Source organism: Cladophialophora yegresii, assembly GCF_000585515.1.
Source record: "Cladophialophora yegresii CBS 114405 chromosome Unknown aczIN-supercont1.7, whole genome shotgun sequence".
NCBI lineage: Eukaryota > Fungi > Ascomycota > Eurotiomycetes > Chaetothyriales > Herpotrichiellaceae > Cladophialophora > Cladophialophora yegresii.
In genome coordinates this window covers 1,751,633-1,772,902 of record NW_006913051.1, presented here as the reverse complement: position 1 = coordinate 1,772,902, position 21,270 = coordinate 1,751,633, and the positions used below count along the sequence as shown (strand labels likewise).

The window sequence follows — 21,270 nt, the reverse complement described above, 5'->3', positions numbered from 1 at the left end:
TGGCCAATGGCATTGCCCTGGCTAGCACTGGTACTGCTGTTGATACAGTACTGGTGTAAAGCTACCGCCGCGATTACATAAGTATGTAGCATCGATTGACCAGACCGTGCGATGTAATGAGATCAATTCAGCATGGAATGAGAGGAGGGTGACACAACAAGTGATGAACATCAGGTACGAAGCATTCGTCGGGGGCATATATTGCATGCTCATGCTCGTCCTATTAAACTCAGCGCTACAGAACCTCAAACCTCACACCTCGGCTCGTACATTCGAGTGTGCTTGTCATATACGGTAACTACGCCAGCAGATCGATTTGTAAACGCTGCACAGCCCGTAATCGCATCAGCGAGGACCATCATTCCGCAACACGTCTTCTCTTTCTGGCCGTTCCCGTGGTGGCAGGTGGACTGGGCGCCCCACCGGTTTCGTCCTCATTCTCTTCGCTCTCGGACCGTCTCAGGCTGGGATTCGCGCTTCCACTCGCTTGCGTCGTAGGCTTGGACGGCCCTGCTGTCGGAGTCGAAGACATCACGTCCGCTTCGCCGACATCGCCGAGACGTTCGAGTTCGGCTTCCCTCCATTTCCTCACCATGGCAATAACATCCTCGAACATCTCCCTGGTGTCCGAGATGATGCCGCCTACTTCGAAGGGGCTACCATCGTCCGATTCGCTGCTCTCGGCGTGCTGGTCATCTTCTGCAGGTACAACATCTCCTCCTCTCCGGCGTAGGCGGAGCGAGCGTCCAAAGCCCCTCTCAGAGCTTGGGAGCGGATTGAACATGACTGCATTTGCAAACACGCGCACGAGTTCCAGTTCAAGCTGAGCCGAGTTCACAATTGCCTTCGGCGGGACAAGGTCCTCTGACGCTCGAACCAGATAGACGCCGTTTCCAATAGCTCTCTCTCCAGCAAGCGGGCCGCGGGCCGTAGTCGAGGCCGGAGCGTTCTGCATGAGTGTCTTTTCGCCGTCGGCATCCTCTGATCCTGCATTTGCGTTCGCTGTTCTCTCCTCGAATGCCTCAATCGCCGCCAATGCCGCTTTCCCGCCCTTCGAAATAGCCGCCTTGATGCTCTTCAGGTCCTGCGGTCTCAACACCAGGTCCTTATACCCAGGCGCATCCCTTTCTGAAAGCGGCTTCGCGAAAATTCCGGCCAGCTTATGCGAGAGGATCTCGTTAAGAAGCAGCTGTGCAGTCTTACTGAAGTTCTTGTTGACTGCAACGAGCGAGGGATCAGCTGAGAGAGACAGCGAGAATTGGCGGCGTAACGGAGGCTGAACGCGCGTGGAAGCCGTCGCTGCTGGAGAAGGTAGCTGTCGTGCGACTGAAGGTGGAGGGCTTGCTGAATCATGATCACCTGAGCGCTTTCGCTTGTTCGTACCAACAGCTGGCTCTGGTTTGGCAGTCAATGTGCTTGCACGAGGTCTCCCGCGCCGGCCCGTAGTCCTTTGTGGCTGCTGCTGCTCCGTGTCAGAGGGGACAGGCGCAGGTGTACTGGGTGGTTCCACTTTGACATTATGAGAAGTCCCACCCTTCTTGCCCTTGTTTGTAGGTACATCGGATGCAAAGGACGCTATCGATTGAGATCTTGATCCTGCGAATGCGGATGGAGTGGCACTGGCTTGTTGGCGGCCTCTGACCGGCGGTGCGGCTGCTCGCGGAGTGAGTTGGCTCTTCTCTGCTTTCTGATCTGTGCTACCCCGGGATTTCTTGGCCTGGGTGACCGACTCTGTATCTGAGATGGGACTAACTTCTCTCTCGGGGCGAACTGGGCTTGATGGCCGTACACCGCCGGGTTGCTGAGCACGTCGCTTCCAGGGCGTGGATGATCTTCCTCTCGGTACGGATCGCCTCGGGTCACTTCGCGGAACAGGTGTGACGTTTGGCGAACCGTGATACCCATAATAAGGCTGACCAGGCTGAGGTGGTGGCCAGGCATGAGGAAGCGGTGGCTGCCCTTGGTAGTGGATAGGGGCACTTTGAGGATAAGGCGCATATTGTGCATGGTGTGGTGTCCGGTACTGTATGGGAGGACGGCTCGTGGGTGATTGAGCATAATATGGCTGATTTGGATAATGTGGAGGCTGACCATATTGGTGTTGGGCAGGCGGATGATGCGGCCAGGGAGGCTGTTGAGGGTAGCCAGAGTACCCCGGATACGGTTGCTGGTGCTGGAGCTGGCCGGGAACGGGAGAACCTCTTCCTTGAGCGGGTGAAGCACTTCCACGCTTTTGATGGGGATACTCTGTGGGCGGTAGCATATGCGGTGAGCCTGGATACGGTGGCAGAACAGGCATAGGTTGACCCTGGGGTCCAGGCTGGAAATGCTGGGGGTTGATGGGCCCATAATTGGGTCGTTGCGGCGACGGGATTGGTAGCGTGCGATGGAAAGCTCCGGGCGACTGTTGTGGCGGCGGTGGTGGTGCTGCTGAAGGCGGTTGCGAAGATCTTGCATGAGGTATTTCTGCTGATGCTCTTGCAAGAGGCGGAGCAGGAGATGCAGGAGGGGGAGGATGCGAGGGCGCCAGAGGTGGTGGCAGGCCAGTCCGAACAGTGGGAGACGTCCGCACATCTACTGTTGGAGCTGCTGCAGTCGGTGCGACCTGCACGACGCGGGCAGCATCAGCGCCAGGCGCGGCTGAAGCAGGTCTTGCTTGCGAGCTCGCCCGAACAGTGTGCGCCTTCTCGGCTATATCTTCTGTCTTTTTGGACGTTTCGGACTGCGGCTGAGCCTGGTTGTTGCTGGACTCTCCAGCGACGACCCCTTGCTGGATTTGTGCCTCGGATTCCTCATGCTCCAGCTGCGCGATTTCGGCCTGCAGCCTCACATAGTCCTCCTCTTCCTGCTTGACCTCCTTTATCATCTGGTCTCGAAAGCGAGCGTAGAGCTTGTCCACCAGGGACTCCAATGACCTCTGCTCGTCCGTGTATGCCGCGTCATCGGGAGCTGGTGACCGCGACAGCTTGCGCTTTCGCGCATTTGTGCCGTTGGGCGACCCATCGTCCCCATTAACAGTAGCGATTTTCTGCGCATTTCTCTCCTCGGCAAGAAGGTCGTGGTATAGCTCTCGCAAAGCAGCTGCAGTTAGGCGAGTCTGATCGTATGTTTCGCTGTCGCGAATGAGGTGGTTGCCGTTCAAGGCGGTCGAAATGTCCTCGAAGGCAGCTGTGTCGGAGCCATGATAGGCGACAGACTGACAGAAAGCAAGCGTTTCATACTGAGTGTAGGCTTTTATTGAAGGCATCCCATCATAGCGAATACCGCGTGGACAAGGCCGCCGTGTCCAAAGATGCGACAGCTCCCCCGAAGCCAGCCAGGACTAGAGTGTAAAAGCCTAGGGACGCGACGCGTGGATCACAGGTCCAAACGCGATGAGTGGTGGTGGAGATGTGATGAGCGTCGAGGTGAAATGAAAATTGATGGTTCGAAAATTGGAGGACACCGAAGCAAAGCACCAGAGCTGAGCAGAAGCGCAGCGAGCGCGAAAAGTCGCGGCTACACCAGCGGAGCAGCGTTGGCCAAGACCCGAGTTTTGTGGCTAAGCTACTGTAGCGGCCCCGGTAGGTGCCCCGTACGCTCAACTCGTCAGTTTCAGGCGCTTGTGGTGCTGGCCTCGGGAGCCACGGCGAGCCTCCAATTGCTGGGGGCAGATCGGCGCAGCCCAATCACCTAATGCCCTCCGAGGCTGTAGCGTGAGCGCCCACAGCGCCCCAAACTCTCGCTTCAGGGTCCGTCCTGCATCTCATCGAACCGGCGAGCCCCTTTTGCTGGGATGCTGGGCGTTCGCAATTTGGGAGGAATGTGCCAGTCATCTGCCCCAGATGGCAACCTCACCGCACCTTTGATCTAACATCAGGAAGCACCGTATGAGAGCAGGAAGCAGTCTGCCTGGGTTGTGCTTGACGCCTTTTGGAACCGTCCTCTGATATGATCAACTGACTCATTCGGTCGTATTCTGTTGCCTGTTGGACATACACCGCGGCGAATATATTTTGATACAATATTCCATACGACGACCACTGTCAACCTCTCATCTCTTTATCGACCACAGTCAGACGCAAGGCCGGACCTCGCCGACCCAGCAACACCTCCAACAATGAGCACCGCCAACGAACAGAACCCCGACGCGGGCTTCCAGCCCAACGCTCGTCCTCAGTCGTACGTCGGCCATCCCTAGCAATGACAGAGCGCAGTCACTGACCCGAGACACTACAGGACAATCGCTCTTGACTTCTCTGCTGCGCTTGACGATCTCTTCAAGCTCAATGGCATTGGCGCTCTGGAGGAATCGGTAGAGCAAAAGTACGCTCTTATCCATCAGCCCCTTTTCCACGATTGCTGAAATCAGTTCGATGGACGCTAACAAAGCCTCGGCTTGTGCAGAAAGGAAACCGTCACCTCTCGGAAATACGAGCTCGAAGACCTAGAGACCAGACTGCGTGAAGCGGACAACAAGCTGAAGCATCTCAAAGCGAAGCATCAGAGACAACAGAGCCAACAAGTGTTCACCAAAAGGAAACCCGTTACTTCCCCGACCTCGCCAGAACCGGAGGAAGATAGCTCCGGCGACAGTGATCAGGCACGCTCCCCTCAACAGTACAGAGGAGTGGAGAACAGATGAGTTTGCATAACAGCGTGGCGTCCTGGCTTTTCGATCGATTGTCCCTGGTGTGGTCGGACACATGGCGTGGAATGAACAGGAAACATCATGCATGCTTGGATTGTACTATGCGCATCTATACCCCTTCCTGAGCCAAAAGACCATGGGGCTATTCAGGTTCGGCGTTTTTGGCATACTTTGACAGCTCACCGGTTCCCGGTCTTAGCGGATCCCCTCGTTAGGCGTATCTCACTGAGTGCAGCAGCGCTCTAATCCTAATATCATTCCAGCGAGAAGTGTGAATCTCGGTTAAAGGAATGATCTTGCTGTCAACGTGATTGGACTGACTGTGTTCCTTCATTATTGTCCGACCACAGCGAAAGCATGTGCTTGACACTGACTGCCTCTGGAAGCCAATATGGTGGCTGGCTGACCACATCCCATTCGACAGTCAAGAGCGAACCCGAACGTCACCACGAATCAGACCCAAGAGACATGTTTATGCAATACAAGCACCACGCTCTCATGCAAGGCATCAGGCTAACGCACAGACGCAGACCGGGAGGACCAGTCACTCGAGGTCGCACGAATCGAACTCACGCAAACGTGGCCGACGACCTGCCTATTGAGGCGAGGGTCAATATCTCCGTCGATGTGGGACACGGCACATCCGCACCGCAAACTCCAGACGGGGGCGATCTATGCAACGAACTATGGGTTGTAGATTGTGATATTCCTCCATCCCTTCTGCGGCTGAATAATAAGCTTCTACTCGTCCTTTGGAGCTGCGTCGAACTGAAAGAAACTCACTCGCATTTACAGGGATGTAGGGCGCGCGTCGCCCATACTCTGACTGTATATAAGTATATGTACACGGGTCTGCCACGAGACCCGACTTCTTCACAGCCGCAGACCACCGCTGTCTTTGCATGAACGGCACCAAAAACAAGATCACCTTTTTCGTACGTATACGTCCGTACATCAGACAGACTTCCGCCCCACGCACCATGTCCATGAAAGCCGTCGTCATCCACGAGGCCGGGGCCCCCGACGTGCTCAAGCTGGAACAACGGCCCATCCCAACCCCCGCGGTCGACGAAGTGCTCATCCGCGTCAAGGCCTTCGGCCTGAACCGCTCCGAGATGTTCACGAGACAAGGCCACAGTCCGAACGTGCGCTTCCCGCGCGTGCTAGGCATCGAGGCCGCCGGCGTCGTCGAGGCCTGTCCGTCCGGTAAATTCCAGCCGGGCGATAAAGTCGCGTCCGCGATGGCGGGCATGGGCCGCGACTTCGACGGCGGGTACGCCGAGTATACGTGCCCGAAGGCCGTCAACACGCAGCTCCTGACCACGCAGCTGGATTGGCAGGTCGTCGGCGCCGTGCCGGAGATGCTGCAGACGGCATACGGCTCCTTGTTCAAGGCGCTGAAGCTGGTCGCTGGAGACCGTCTGCTCGTGCGAGGTGGCACCACGTCCGTGGGGCTGGCGGCGGCGGCCATCGCACGGAACCATGGCTGTTTCGTGGCGGGCACGACGCGCAGCTCGAGCCCCGAAACGGCGGAGCTGATGCACAAGAGCGGCGTCGAGGAGGTCATTGTCGATGATGGCAAGGTTGCGGACAAGGTCGAGAGTGGCGGGAAGAAATTTGATAAGGTGCTCGAGCTGGTGGGGACGACGACGCTGAAAGATTCGTTGAAGTGTGCGGTTGAGGGAGGGATTGTTTGCATGACGGGCATTGTTGGTGAGTTTGACACGGCTTAGTACCTCACCTCCCTTACCTCTCCGCTGGACATGATCCAATGTGGGCGGGCCACTTTCCCTTCCACGGTACTATGTAGTGGTTCGGTGGGATGGTTTCCGGCGCGGATTGACATTGCCATTGACCGACCGCTGACGCTGATGCTACCCCTGACACTGACCCTCACACTGACCCCGACGTTGTCATCGGCACTAACACTTCTGCCGCAGGAAACAGCTGGTCCTTCCAAGAGTTCTCCCCCATGGACGTGATCCCGCACTGCGTGTCCCTAACAGTCTATTCCGGCGGACCCAACGAGTTCATGGAGACCCCGCTGAACGAGCTGCTCAAGCAGATCGAGGCGGGCACCATGCCTGTGCAGGTCGGCAAAGTGTTCAAGATCGATCAGATCGTCGAGGCGCACGAGACGATGGAGAAGAACCTGGCGCGGGGGAAGATTGTTGTTCTTACCGAGTAAGAAAAAAGGGGAACATCTTCGAGGCCATAGAATGCGTGGACAATGTGTGTGCGAACACTGCATTGCGCGCACGTTGTGTGTTAGGGTGTTGCTTGGAAGGTGAAGTGGACAGCAACGAGGCTGCTCAAGAATCATTGTCGCGGGTGTTCCAGGGCCAGGAGTGAGTGAAGCAGAGAGGTCGAAGCAGAGAGGCAGAAGCAGAAGAGAGAGATGAGGTACCTCTTCGTAAAAGTCGATGTTTTAGTGTCAAGACATCAAATGATTATATTAAACTTGCCCGTCTCGGCCTGAACTCTGCCGTAATAATATCCTAAAGTACAGATGCAGCATGAAAGCATAAAAACCATCCCTGCGGTGCGGCGCAAGCTGTAGTCGACCGGTACATATCAGATCAAGGAGGACGAACCCATTATCGCGGGCGACAGATCTATCCTCCACAGCTTGTTCTGTCCCATGGCGAACAGCACGCCCGGCTCGCCAAACCCGATGTTAGCCACATCGTCGATCAGAATCTTGCCTAGGAGATTGCCGTCCTCGTCAAACACAGACACGCCATCGTCGAGGCCGACGTAGGCATTGCCCAGAGTGTCTGTCTTGACGCCCTTCGCCCCGCCAAGGCTGGGCATCGCGAACAGACGTCTGTTTCCCAGAAGCCCGCCCGTCCCATTCTGGGTTCGGCCCTGCACGTCGAGAGCGTAGATGGTTCGCGGATTCGTGGGGACGATGGTGTCGCCTAGCTGAGCACCCGTGTCGATGACATAGACTATGCTGCCGTCCTTGTTGACACCGATGCCGTTGGGTCGGATATACCCGTCTGCTACAGCTCTGACGGCCCCAGTTGCCGGACTGTACCGGTACACTTGGTTGGGGAGCAGTGGGTCGGGCCGGAAGCCGTAGTCGGATCCGTAGATTGGGTCGGTGAAGTAGATCTCGCCCGATGGGGTGACTGCGACGTCGTTCGGCGAGTTGTAGTCGTACGCGCCGTAGCTGGAGGTGATCTGGGTGGCGTTGTACGGAGGCTCGGGATTCAAGAACCATAGACCGCCCGGCTGTGTGAGAGAGCCTTGGCCGCACCAGACGAGGAGTTTCGATGAGGCGAGATACCGGTAGCCGCCTAGTGGGAAGGGAATTTCATGGCTTGTGGCGTTCAATTCCGTGACTTGCACGCTGGCAGGATTCGAGAGGTCGCCCGTGACGTGGGAGATGATCTGCATGGTACCGTTCTCCGTCGTTGGGTCGGGCACAACATCGGATGTGACGAAGAGGGACTTAGTCGGCGGGTAGTAGACGCCGCCCTCATGGAACAAGGGCTGGTCGGATTCGGCAAGGAGGGTCACCTTTGGGTGCGCGCCGAGGATGATCCCGAATTCAGGCGAGGCCGTGTAGAAGGAGGAGGAGGAGTCATTCTGCGCAACAGAGAGGGCGGTACATCCAAGGAGGAGGACGGTGATGAACATGGTGGCAATGGCAGGAGGGGTAGTCGTCGTCCCTGATAATTGTGGCCCGAATTCGTGTCGTTAGGTGAGATGAGGACGGGTGATCCCATCGTCTTCATATACTCGAGATAGCTTCATTGCTGCCTTCGTCGGAAATCGCTATCGCTGATAATCCCTGTGGGCGAACGGCCGCCTGAACGCACCGAACAGCGAAAGCGCTGTTCAAGATCCAGGCCCCGGAAAATGTGGGCTGCAGCAGATCAGCTCGTTGAAGATGTCTCTAATGAACCCAGGCCATACAAAACAGCCGTGAGCCTTGCAGAGCTAAGCAAGGTACCAAGCTTTTGACGAGCCTCTCTCAAGGCTTGGTCGAACGACGACTGCATCTGCCGATTCCCAAACGTCACAGTCCCTCAACCAGCGCTGCTTGCACCGTGCAAATGGGCTTTCCGACCGCGAAGCATGGTGTCGCCTATGTCAGACAATACAACCAAGCGAGATTGTATAGTCACATTCCTGAATGTCTCAATCACCGAGAGTGCATTAGACACGGGGTAGGAATGTTCTCTATGTAAGTAAATACGGCAGGAGGACAAGCTGTGCGTGTGAACCCAAAGCATGGACTCCACTCGGCATCGCAATGCCCCACTCGGCCATGAAGCGTCTATTCCCATTGGTGGGACATTGAAGTTCTACAAGCCTCTCATGCCGGCTTGGCGAACCGTTCACTCTTCTGCTGTCCACTGCCCAAAGGAGGAGGTGACTGAAGCAGTTGGTGAAAGAGTAACCATGTTCCTGCACGAACAAGGGGTGCCGGAGTACCTCGGCTGCGAAGGGGGAAGCTAGCCATTTGAATACCAGTCCAGAGAGCTATTGAAGGCATCCGGCCTCGGTCCTTTGGTCTCGCTCTTTCGGCTGATCAGACACGGGCGGCGCAGCCTTGCAAATCACACGAGCCACCCCTTCTCCATCACATAGCGCTCGCCAGCCTGACTCTCCTTGATCAACGCGCCGAAGACCGAATCCACACCTTGGAGCCGAAATATGAGTCTGTCTCCAGCGAACTGGTCAAATAGCGCGGATTCGACCACCACCTACGAAGGAGGCCTTACCACTGGGGAGTGGGAGGTGGGGATCGATTCTGTAATCGTAAGCATGTGATGCGTGCATCACACTCAATGGATCTGTTTACAGTATTGAAGTTTGGTCGCTGCAACCTTCATGCAATGGGGCGTACACAAGAGACAATTTGCTCAAGCTGTTGAAGGCCAACAGTGGATCTTCGTGTCGTGATGAACCAGGGTACTCGGTCGTTGTCCAGGTGAGAACAAGCAAGCCATCATCACTGAGCAGCGGTACAGCGAAGTTGCATCCTTCGGAGGTAAAAATCAACCGGCAAGATTGTCGTGATGACGAAGGAGTAAACATCGCCCCGGCAGTGTCGAGGACTTCCATCATCGTGTGCCTATGCCTTGTGAGACATGCAGTTCGACAAGACTAGCGAGAAGGCGCATGACAGCCGACTTGCCGATACATAAGAGGGTTGCAGCATTGCCTGATTTCGAGGTAGTGAGTAAGGCTCCTGAGCCACGAGCTTTTGTACCGCCAATGGCTAGATACAGCTTCGCATGTGTACACTTTTCAAGATTCAGGGTTTCCCGGCTGTCCTTCGTGCGATTTTGTCTCGCTTCTTTGCTCCAGCCATAGGCTTACGGGGTCGTGCACGTCGCCCCGCCTTTTGGGGTTTGCCTGTATCCCACGTTTGCCACACGTCCAGACACATTCTTTGGCCAATGAACTTCCCCCCAGGCGTGAAGATCTCGACTTCGGGAAAATCCAAGGGTGGGAGAGCTGTCTGGTTGTAGGCCGCCTGTTCTCCGCCAAAGGGAACAAAAGTGCTTGTCTCGATGGAAAGGCCTTCCGCGGTCGGAGCGACAGTATCTGACTCAGTAGAACCTCCCGGAGGACCACCTGCTGGGACCGTTTGTTTACTCTTTCGCACTTGGCAGACCAGTTCCACCCAGCCAACTCCTTCGATAAGGATGTCTGTTGCATAGACATGGAATGGCAACTTGTTCGGTTTGACTCCGGCCCTGATCATTGACCCTGCCCTGGACCTCGTAACATCAGTCTGTAGCTTGAACCGCCCAGCTGACGAAATGGACATTCCTGCCTCCTCTGCCAGGATCGACTCTATGCCACTCTCCCGCTGCTGGATTTGTGTTCCCTCTGCTTTTGCGGTCGAAGTGACGTGAGCCTTGAGCGGCACAAAGGGGTATGCCAGCATGGTGGTGCTGCGGTCATGCTCGTTCAGAAGAGGTGTTATTCGGATTAGGCCACCTCCTAAGAGTAAGGACTGGCCAGGTTTGACAACATGTTGGAACACCGTGGGGCGATGAACCATGACGAGATCAGCCCTATCCTCGGGTTTGACGAACCGGTCAAGCCCACCACGTTGCAGACCCGGCGTATCAATTAGCTCTCCCTTGTGATTGCCAAACGGGATCCTAATCGGGGAAGCGGTGGTGCCCGGCAGACTGGACACCAATGGCATGGTTGGGAAAGCAACTTCGGGCTGAGGAGGGGGAAGCAAGTTCTTTTCCGACAAAAACGAGGTGTCAGAGCCTTTACTGGCGGCCTCGACCCCCTTCTGTCGTTGGAGCCCTTTCTGTGAAGGAGCTGGATTGTGCGCACCTTTGGGAAACAGCACCTCGAATAAGTTGGATTTGCCCACATTGAATTTTCCAACCAGCCAATTGCCCCCACCTCTGTGCCAGATGGTTTCTTTGATGTCTTTCGTCCACCATCCTCGCTTGGACGAGACCAAATGAACGTTCCCGAGCCTAAGATTCCGTCCCATGCGACCTAACGCAGTCCTCAAGACCTCGATGAATTTGGGCATCATGCTGTCGACTATCTCTTTGGTGGGGCCGATGAGGTCGGACCTGGTGATCAGGAATGAAAGAGATGGTCTGGAGGAGAAGGAGTGTTGAGACCGGCGATTCTGCGTGCGCGGATGCGCCAGAGACAAATGCTTGTAGATCGAAGGAATGACAGACATGGGGAAATCTGCTGCGTCAACGACATGGTAGACATGGTTCCTGGCAAAGGGAGATTCTGCAATCGAGTCCGCGATCGCCTCGACGGAGGGATGCGCAATTGGAACACCGCGAGAGTCATGGACCAAATAATGACACCTATCGCAGGTTGGCATTGTCAATGGATCCTCAGCTGCAGGAGTTGTGTGTTCGTGCTGCTGGCGGTCTGGGTCTTCTGCCTGGATTTGCGCTTGTCCACCAGCTTCTTCCGTATCAGCTCTTCTAGCGCTGCCCTCTCCCTCATCCGCACGTTCCTCTCGCTTCAGTCGCCGGATATAGTTCCTCACCGCTCTCCTTGACAGTGTATAATACCCGCTCAGACCAGGATCCACGTCCTGCGTGAGGGCACCGCATCCTGGACATGATAGCGGTAGGAACCTCGAGTCCCGCGTGATCCCTCTTGGCGGGGTTGTAGAGTGAATGGGAGGCAGTGATTCTTGCAGGTGAGGATCCGCTGGCCGGGGATGGAGAGGCTGGGATTCAGGTCGAGGTCGTTCCGATTCAGCCGTTGCAACGGTGACAAGAGAGCGCGTCGAGGACCATGTTCGCGCCACGAACAGCCCTTGGGGACAGGCGCGGGCCTGCAGACGCCATTGTACTTTGGGAGAGCACAACGGTCGCATCAATGTCCGGGCTCGACTGGAGTTCATGTCATCCTGATGGCTGATGGGTGGGCGCGTCGCTCATGGAAAACGCGAGACGGTACATAACTTTTTGACAATGAAATTCGCTACAATCTCGGCCCTGATTTCCGCCGATCGGATTGTTCCGGACACGTCGGTGCTCCTTACGAGGCACGCACATACGTGTAAATACAACCCTTACCTATGGTCTTGCCCGTTGCTGTTCTCCATACTCCGCTGGTAGGATTAAGCTAACGCCATCGACGGTGTAACACCCCATGTAGAATGTGGCAGGGAAATTTCCTGGCATTGAGCGTTCGAGTTCAGATAGCCATTAACTAAGGCAAAATCCAGCATTTCGAAGTGGAGCGAGCTCCAAAGAAGCTAGCAGAGATACTGGGGATGGGGCGCCATCTATCAAGTGGTCGAGGACGGAAGCGACCTGGGCGACACCTGGAAGACGAAGTTCCATTCTTGGAGGGCATGCGAAAAGCAGCTGAGATAATGTCTGACGGGGCTCAGCTGGTGCAGATGGTGCTGTGAAGCCACAGTGAGGTGTGTTGGAAACACGGTACAACTCGAATTTGAGGGTCTCCGTCTAGTCACGGAGGACGCAACTCTACATACGGAGTACTGCTTGATCTATTTCGCACGACCGCAATGCATTTGCCGCTCCTGTTTCTGATTACCTCAATTGCATGAGATAGCGCGCCTCCCAGCATGAGGCACAGACGGCGGTTACTGCTTATGTGGGGAGTAACGTCTTGCCATCAGTCCGGACTGCCTCGAACATGGCTGATGGCCCGAGGAATCTACCTGGTACTTAGTAAAGTCGTCAATGAGGGCTAACAAACGAGAGTGACCGTCCGAAATGTTGCAGTCATTGCAAGTCCTTGAGTGATCATTGACAAGGCGCTGTGGCCGCCGTTCAGAAACAGCTTTACTCCGTAGGGCTGTGTACTCAAGGTACCTAGTAGTCTAGCCTATTCCTAACTTGTACACCCCTGCTTACACAGTGCACACGCATGACACGGAACACCCGAGATGCACGGACTCATGGTATGAGCCAGGTAGCACACCCAGATGCTATTGGGGCGGTTAGCACAGACTTACTGAAATCAGATGGGACTTTGTCATCACACGCGTAGACCTCTGCGTCCAGCCAACTCAACGGAAGCGCGGGCATGTAGTCGTGCGAGGTGGTGGCCGACAGAGTGGAAGATCACGAAGCGACTGTGATCTGGAAGTGGTAGAGGGAGAATACAGCACCAACATACAAATACCTGGTTAACGAGCCATGTACGTCCACAGGCTGCTGACCGGGTCAATTCTCACCAGGTACGAGGGATGTGTCAACGTAACATTAAGGACATAGTAAGTTCGCCGACGGGGCTGAGGCTTACTGTATAGTGAGTGAGAGACAGGAAGTGGTTCTTCTGCTGGGGATTTGGAAAAGGTACCAAAGTACTCCTTAGCACTAAGCCCCTCTTTGGCACCTTACATACCTACTGTAGTGCTCTTGGTCAGGCACTTTCAGCAGGAGACCTTCGAGGTAGCACCAGACCACAAAGGCGAGGAGGTATGGCGTGTAGAAGTTGTAGACTGTACTCTGTGCGTCGTGCTCACCCAGTGATCCACAATGTAATCACGCACAATTAGTGTCTGTGGGTCATTTAGAATGGCTGCCCAATAGGTGGCGTAGAATTTCTGTCACTGACTTCCGCTACCCGTAAAGATTTGGAACGATCCGAGGCTACACAAGGCTGTCGGTGCAGAACTGTCTGATTGGCCGTATTCTGCTTACTCCTTGTACAAGGCTTGTTTGCAAATCGACAACCCAACAGTCATTAATTACGTCGTACCGCATACCGCACCTGAAGCTTCCCGACGGTGACATCGTCTAGGCGTACTCAACACCAAGAATGCCCTGCAACAGCCACGGTCAATCCTCAGCTGGGAACCGGCCTTTCTCTGCTCTTGGCCTAGAGTCGCCCCTTCTACATGACTCAGCTCTATCGGTCCATTCCGTTTAGCCTACAGGACTTCGCGGTGAAGGTCACTATTGGCGACGCATGGACAACAGAGGTAATCACTCGTGTTAGTCATTCCCCTTGTTCGCTGGGTTAGGAACGCGAGTGAGAAAGCCAAACACTCTTTGGGACGACGGCAATATGCCACGGCAGTGAGGACGAAGTTGTTGTTCTCTGCCTTGACCAATGGTTCATCTTCGACCAGGCCACTGTCAGACCTGTTTCTACCCTGGTTCTTAGCAGAGACCGACCACCTGCCTGTTTCGCACAGGTATTCCCTCGCACGCACGCGCCGAGCCTGTGCTTGCGGCGTGGACCGAGTTCTGCAGCCATGGCTCCTCCACCTTCTCTTCAACCTCGTACGTCTCGAGGATTGACCGGGGTTGGATTATGCAATCACAAGTGGCGAGTAGTGGAATGTCTACCCGAGCCCAGTCACCCTGGCACCTTCACTCACCTTTGCCGTAGGTGAGGATGTAGCAGCATGGATCATATCACTCGATCATGCAGTCTGGTCATTCAGTATGGTGTCACCTCGCCGCGTCCTCAGCTCAGGCGACCAGACCCTGCGGTCTATTGAGTTCGCCTCTTGACCGACCTATATAAAGTGTTCAGAAAAGACTAGGCTGAGCCACGAGCAGTTCACAGGCAGAGTATTCTCAACGTATCAGCCATTCAGTCATTCCCAAGTCACTAAGGTCTATATTACCTCAGTGCTACAAACGCTCGGCATGGGTTCGCAAATCCCAGACAGATTCGACTTCGTCGTTGTCGGTGCTGGTCCCGCTGGCGCAATCCTCGCCTCGCGACTCGCGCGAAGCAACAAAAGGCCCTCGGTCCTTCTCGTTGAAGCTGGGGGAAGGAACGAGTCTAAGGCTCTGCGTGCTGACGCGGAGAGATGGCTTCACCGGATGGTACCTGGTTTGAACTGGGGTTATCAGACAGCCCCGGTTGAGGGATTTGATCGGAGAGTAATATCCTACGACCGCGGCAAAGGTCTCGGTGGAAGCTCCGCCATCAACTTTTCCGTCTGGACGGTTGGCCCGAAAGATGATTACGATGAGCTGGCACGGCTCGTCGATGATGAGGAATGGAGATGGACGAACGTGCAAGAACGATACAAGAGGATCGAAAATTACCACGGAGAGGCTGGAGATGATGTAGACGACATCAAACACTATCGCGACGTTGACCCAAAGAACCATGGCTACGATGGACCGATCAACGTTGGTTTCCCGAAGGTCTGGGAGCCTCAGGGCAAAGAGATGATGGACATCTGGTATGCCAATGGTGCCAAACGAAATCTAGACCACAACTCAGGCGATCCGATTGGTCTTGCATTATGCTTCTCAACGGCATACAAAGGTGTGAGGTCCACATCAGCCGATGCCTTGGTCGATGCGCCCAGCAATCTGCACATTCTGGTCGATACGCAGGTGGCACGTGTGGTGTTCGAGGGGACGAAGGCCAGCGGCGTCAGCACCATTGACGGGCGGACGATTCATGCGGACAAGGAGGTCATCCTCTGCGCCGGCTCCCTCGATACCCCGAGGATCCTGCTGCACTCCGGTATCGGTCCTGCTGACCAGCTCAAAGCTTTCAATATCCCGGTCGTGAAGGCCAATGACAATGTCGGAGCACACTTTAAAGATCACCATCATATCACGATCCCAGCCATCCGGGCAAACCCTGCAGACGAAAGGACCAAATTCTACAAGAGCAAGGAGTTACAAGCAGCCGCTCGGGCTTTGTGGGAGAAAGATGGCAACGGACCACTGTCCGAATATGCTACCACACTTGGCATTGGCTATGAAAAGATTGACCATATAACTGATCTGCAAGAGTTCCAAGAGCTACCCAAGGAAGAGCAAGATCACCTACTGGCGCCCACGGTGCCGCATTATGAATACTTACTGAACGGCCCCTGGGTACCGCACTTCATCGACCCGGAGAACGCTGAGACTGGAGTGAGCATCTTCGTGTTCGTGCTCAACCAGAAATCGACTGGCTCCGTGCGCCTCCAGTCGTCTGATCCCACACAACCACTTATCTTCGACCCTAACTGGTTCTCTCATCCCTACGACAGAATGGTGGCCGTGGAGGCTACCCGGAAGGTTCTGAAGATCATGAACAGCCCCCAATTCCACAACGGCACCGTGACCATCGATGGACCCAAGAGTGACTCAGAGGAAGATATCCTGGCGTATTGGCGGGGTCGCAGCGAGTCGACATGGCACATGATGGGAAGCGCACGCATGGGCAAGGACGAAGGCAGTGCCGTGGTGGATAGGAACTTCAAGGTCTTTGGAGTGGAGCAGCTCAGAGTCGCCGACATGAGCGTCATCCCGATTGTCTCAAAGTAAGTGCTGCTACCCTATCTTCCCTCCGACGTCTCAGCTGAGACATATACTAACTGATTCCGACAGCAACCATACTCAGACCACCGCGTACCTCACCGGCCTCACGGCAGCAGACAAGCTTGTTCGAGAATACGGGCTCGACGAGTAGCCGGCCGAGCTGTCATCGTGAGTGCTGCCGGTAGCTATCTACTCTGATGAATCAATTTGAGCGATGGAGTAACCTTGTGACTCTTGTTGGCAGTTTCGTGGAGATGCGACGAGGTAGTTCCTAACAATGAAAGAGGGCGATCCACATCGAAGAGACCTGTGTCAAAAATAGCAGTACTCTGGAGGTCGCTTGGACGGCTGCGTAATCATCCTTGTCGAAGTGATGCAACTCCCTCCACTCGAGGGATGCTGGGGGCTCCGGGGCAATGCTTGCTCCCAATCAAGCACCGCCGCCCCTGAAGGCTCCCGGCACGCCTTGCCCGAGAGCCTCCCCTATACGGCGTAAGTGGGCGTGCCGGGCAACCCTGGATCCCTACTCGTAGCCACCGCCAGCGACGCCGAACCTTGGCGCGTTTCCCCTCGCATCCTGCGAAATCAATGCAAGGCGATGCCTCCACAGCCTCCTCGTATCACTCACTCACTGATCTCGCATTTGTCCTCAGCATCCCATTGTGACCGATTTTCCTCTCTGGCCATGTCGATCGCGCCTGCCACGTAGTTCGCAGACATTGTCAGCGTCCGTGACGGGACAATATGCTGGGACTCCTCGCTCAATTCTATCAAAAGTGTTGTGACACCGGTCCGGGAGATTGAATGCTGGACGTACAGTGTTACGCTGGCAGCTACGCGACTTCTTTGACTCGCCTCGCTTCCTAAGCCGATTACGATCGCAACGAAGCCGCCTACGAACGCGCCAGAGGACGCAGGCTTTTGCGAGACGCCGCTTGAGCCGCGCCGTTTGAGCCGCGCCGTTGTGAGATACTGCGACCGGCGTCCGTTACGCGGACTCAGCAACCCACTCTCATGAATACTTCGCTTACTGCCTCCCCCATTTTGCCCCAACACGACGATTCGAAGCCCGCCTTGCGCTGTAAAGAGCTGCGATGGCGTCGCTGCCCTCGTCAGCTTCCCATCATTACCATTCCAGCCGGCCTCGGCCTCGCAACCTTCAGCTCACCAGGAGCACGAGCCACGATCAGCCCCCTCCGGCCGCTGACCTCAATCGACCACTGCCCCCTCCGCCACCACAACCGCCAGCGACGGCGGCTGCTGACACCTACGAGATCCCAAGTTTACGCCGAAAACCCGTCCCCAACGAGCCTCCGGACGCTGGAGCTGCGAGGCTCAACCACAGTCGCTCATTCAGCCACCCATTTCCCTCTATTTTCGGTTCGAGGAAGACGGAGAAAAAGAACAAACACGGCGGCGACTTTGACGGCACACGAGATGCACGACATGAAGAAGCCGGCAACAAGCACACAGCTGCTGAAGGCTCATCATCACGAGACGATCGGCAGCCGGTGACGGGACGATGCATGACTTGTGACTCGACCGTACGATGGCCGCAAGGCCTTAAGGTCTTTCGTTGCACCACTTGTTTAACTATCAATGACCTGGAATTCAACCCGGAAAAGAGGCCGGATGCCCAGGGCCCAGCAGTCGGACCCGCGCCTCAACGCAAGATCCTGCCAGTGTCGGTGGAGAGGACAAGATCACTGCTCGATCGTTGTCTCGTGCAGTATCTCGAGTCTCGTGTGGGCCGAGATGAACCGTCCACCCCTACTCGTCCCGTCCCAGGCGAGAACGACACACCGGCCGACGATTCGTTCCTGTTGGAGGGATCTTCCCCAGAGGGCATCCTCTATAACCAACTCGCCGATGAACAGGACTCTCCACCACCATCTCCCCGTCCACCACCGTCTCCACGTCCACGTATCAATCCGCGAAGCCTGTCGGAAGAGTCGACCCTATCGACCCATCACTCGAGTCGTAATGCTGGCCCAGCCTTTGTTCAGGGTCCTTCAGTTGACCCTTTCTCCTCCACTGCCTCACCGCCGGTTAGGCATCGTGACGCGAGGCCCCATCAGCTATCGGAAAATGGCCCGATAACCAGTTCGAATTCCGGTCCCAGGTGGGACATATTCTACCTGGTCGAGGATTATATTGCTAGCTGCTTTGTCGGTTGTGCCGTATTAAACCATTCATTCCTCACCCCGAGGCCACTGCAAGAACCCAATCTGAAGCCTCGATCGAGCTCGGGGACGCGGCAAAGGCGCCAACTATTTGACAACCTTGCGTCTCCGAGTTTCGACAATGATGTCTTTCTGTCCGAGCTGGATGCCAAGACTCTACTGCTTGGGGATGTTGCAGAGAATGGCTCGTGGTGGCTGGGCGCTCCGGGGGGACGCGTGGCGACAGGCAAAGATGTCAACCATCAAAGAGACAGATCGCCCGACAAAAACCGCTCTTCGGCGGGTGGACGACACCACAGGATCAACTGGCTGGAACTAGCCGAATGGTATCGGCTCATTATATACGCGGGGGACCTCTGGGAACAAAGATGGCACGAACTATTGCCGAAACTCTCGGACGCCAGAGCCCAGCAGTATTGGCGTTCCACTCCGTTGGAGACTCTCCAGCGAGATATCATCGAGTCGCGAATACACCTGCAGCGGAGTCTGCTCAAAGTTTCTGAGAACCTACTGAAGCGCCCAAGGCAGCCACTGAAGCATCCAGAGGATTGCCGTTTCCTACTCATACTTCTGGCGAACCCACTGCTGACCCCAGCGCGACTCGAGGCGGGAAAGATGTTCGGGACGACGATGCCTCATCCTCCCATCCCTCCTTCTGCAAGACTCCAGGTCGAGGGGAGAACGCGCGACTCTCCTTCCAAGCGTATCCCCAGCAGCGGCAGGCGACCAGGAAGCCTGGGCCACCACTCTGGGATCATCAAGCGGATTCTAGGTCTTATGGCCAATCTTTCCAACGAGAACCATCAGTATCTGGTCTCCTGGTTCTCCAGATATGCGGATGGCCACTTCCAACGGACCGTGGAGATGGTGGGCAGTTTTGTCACATATCGGCTGTCAAGGCAGCAGAAGAACCCCGTGCACGAACCCGTAAATCCCACCGAAGGGCTTGTTCCCAGCTTTTCTGATGCCGGCATACACCACGCCTCTCAGATTCATGCGGCCCTTGGGGGTCACAGACCTGCTCCCGCAGCCACAGGCAAAACCAAGGAAAAGCCCAAGTTGTCTGCCTATGGTGAAGACTGGCAGATCCGCGTCGCTGCACGGGTCATGGCTCTGCTTTTCCAAGCAAATGTGGGTCATGTGGCGCGGAAGAGGGATGCGTCTGCGGCACATGAGCAAAGGCTGCACAGCCCGGGCTTGAATGCAAAATATCGAGCGTATATGCACGGCCAGATTGTCCCGATCAGCAACTTCTACAATACGATGCTGGACTATGCCGATCTCGTGGCTGACTTCGAAACCTGGGAGAATACCAAGACCAAGTTTACCTTTTGTCAGTATCCCTTCTTCCTCAGCATTTACGCCAAGATACACATTCTCGAGCACGACGCCAGACGACAGATGGAAGTGAAAGCAAGAGAAGCCTTTTTTGACAGTATCCTGAGCCGCAGAGCTGTGAGTCAATACCTAATACTCAAGGTTCGACGCGACTGCTTGGTGGAGGACAGTCTTCGTGGCGTTTCAGAGGTCGTCGGATCAGGCGGAAACGAGATTAAGAAAGGTCTTCGCATTGACTTCCAAGGAGAAGAGGGCGTCGATGCAGGCGGGCTGCGCAAAGAGTGGTTCCTGCTACTAACCAGGGAAATATTCGACCCCTATCATGGATTGTTCGTCTATGATGATGATTCGCAATATTGTTATTTCAATCCATTCTGCTTCGAATCGTCCGAGCAGTTTTTTTTGGTCGGCGTGCTGCTAGGGCTGGCCATCTACAACTCGACCATTCTGGACGTGGCCTTCCCACCTTTTGTGTTCAAGAAGATGCTGGCTTCAGCACCTTTGGCTGGGGACAAGTTGACGTCTACACCCAAAGTCGCCCATGGTTACGCTTTGGAGGACCTGGCCGAGTTCCGGCCCGCCCTTGCCAAGGGTCTCAGACAACTCCTCGAATTCGAAGGAGACGTCGAGACAATCTTCTGTCGCGATTTCGTTGCGGAGATGGACCGCTATGGGGAAATCATCCAGGTCCCGCTGTGTCCCGGCGGCGAGAAACGAGCAGTCACCAACTCGAATCGAAGAGAGTTCGTGGATCTATACGTGCACTATCTGCTCGACACGGCGGTGGCACGACAATATGAACCCTTCAAGCGTGGCTTTTTCACCGTCTGCGGTGGCAACGCACTTTCACTATTTCGACCAGAAGAGATTGAACTGCTCGTCCGTGGCTCCGATGAGCCCCTTGATATTGCCAGCCTGCGCGCTGTGGCGACGTACGAAGGCTGGCCCAAGGCGGAAGGAGCTCCTGAGCAGCAACCCCAAGTGATGTGGTTCTGGGAGTTCTTTGCCCGGGTGTCACCTGCAGACCAGCGAAAGATATTGAGCTTTATTACGGCCAGCGATCGCATCCCGGCCATGGGGGCCACGAATCTTGTTATCAGGATCCAGCTGATCCGCGAGAAGGAAGAGTTTGACATGCTCGGAACGGCCACAAACAAACCGAGCGAGCGCTTTCCCATAGCAAGGACGTGCTTCAATACGCTGAGCTTGTATCGGTATGCTTCGCGACTAAAGCTGGAGGAGAAGCTATGGACGGCGGTGCAATGTAGCGAGGGCTTTGGATTGAAATGATCATGACTGTTGGACGAATTGTGCCTGGGCTGGAGAGTCACGAGTATTGGGATGAGTGATATGGGTCCCCAGGCTTCTGGCATACATGTTTCGGCGT

At 55.5% G+C, this 21,270-nt stretch overlaps 7 protein-coding genes across 7 annotated transcripts; 4 read left to right on the top strand and 3 right to left on the bottom strand.

The window, feature by feature from the left end:
• Nucleotides 1-358: 358 nt before the first annotated feature.
• On the bottom strand, nucleotides 359-3,247 carry A1O7_09756 (uncharacterized protein; the record flags this gene model as incomplete). The annotated part of the gene is made up of 1 exon (XM_007763742.1): nucleotides 359-3,247. The coding sequence occupies one exon, from the start codon at nucleotides 3,245-3,247 to the stop codon at nucleotides 359-361; it is 2,889 nt and encodes a 962-aa protein (XP_007761932.1).
• Nucleotides 3,248-4,099: 852 nt separating this feature from the next.
• A1O7_09755 (uncharacterized protein) lies at nucleotides 4,100-4,624 on the top strand (the record flags this gene model as incomplete). The annotated part of the gene is made up of 3 exons (XM_007763741.1): nucleotides 4,100-4,161; nucleotides 4,219-4,305; nucleotides 4,387-4,624. The coding sequence occupies 3 exons, from the start codon at nucleotides 4,100-4,102 to the stop codon at nucleotides 4,622-4,624; spliced, it is 387 nt and encodes a 128-aa protein (XP_007761931.1).
• A 986-nt stretch (nucleotides 4,625-5,610) lies between these two features.
• A1O7_09754 (uncharacterized protein) lies at nucleotides 5,611-6,818 on the top strand (the record flags this gene model as incomplete). The annotated part of the gene is made up of 2 exons (XM_007763740.1): nucleotides 5,611-6,343; nucleotides 6,571-6,818. The coding sequence occupies 2 exons, from the start codon at nucleotides 5,611-5,613 to the stop codon at nucleotides 6,816-6,818; spliced, it is 981 nt and encodes a 326-aa protein (XP_007761930.1).
• Nucleotides 6,819-7,204: 386 nt separating this feature from the next.
• On the bottom strand, nucleotides 7,205-8,275 carry A1O7_09753 (uncharacterized protein; the record flags this gene model as incomplete). The annotated part of the gene is made up of 1 exon (XM_007763739.1): nucleotides 7,205-8,275. The coding sequence occupies one exon, from the start codon at nucleotides 8,273-8,275 to the stop codon at nucleotides 7,205-7,207; it is 1,071 nt and encodes a 356-aa protein (XP_007761929.1).
• A 1,627-nt stretch (nucleotides 8,276-9,902) lies between these two features.
• A1O7_09752 (uncharacterized protein) lies at nucleotides 9,903-11,468 on the bottom strand (the record flags this gene model as incomplete). Its single annotated transcript, XM_007763738.1, has 1 exon — nucleotides 9,903-11,468. One exon carries the CDS (start codon nucleotides 11,466-11,468, stop codon nucleotides 9,903-9,905), a length of 1,566 nt encoding a protein of 521 aa, XP_007761928.1.
• A 3,268-nt stretch (nucleotides 11,469-14,736) lies between these two features.
• A1O7_09751 (uncharacterized protein) lies at nucleotides 14,737-16,513 on the top strand (the record flags this gene model as incomplete). The annotated part of the gene is made up of 2 exons (XM_007763737.1): nucleotides 14,737-16,364; nucleotides 16,432-16,513. The coding sequence occupies 2 exons, from the start codon at nucleotides 14,737-14,739 to the stop codon at nucleotides 16,511-16,513; spliced, it is 1,710 nt and encodes a 569-aa protein (XP_007761927.1).
• A 943-nt stretch (nucleotides 16,514-17,456) lies between these two features.
• Nucleotides 17,457-21,173, top strand: A1O7_09750 (uncharacterized protein; the record flags this gene model as incomplete). Its single annotated transcript, XM_007763736.1, has 1 exon — nucleotides 17,457-21,173. The coding sequence occupies one exon, from the start codon at nucleotides 17,457-17,459 to the stop codon at nucleotides 21,171-21,173; it is 3,717 nt and encodes a 1,238-aa protein (XP_007761926.1).
• Nucleotides 21,174-21,270: the final 97 nt, after the last annotated feature.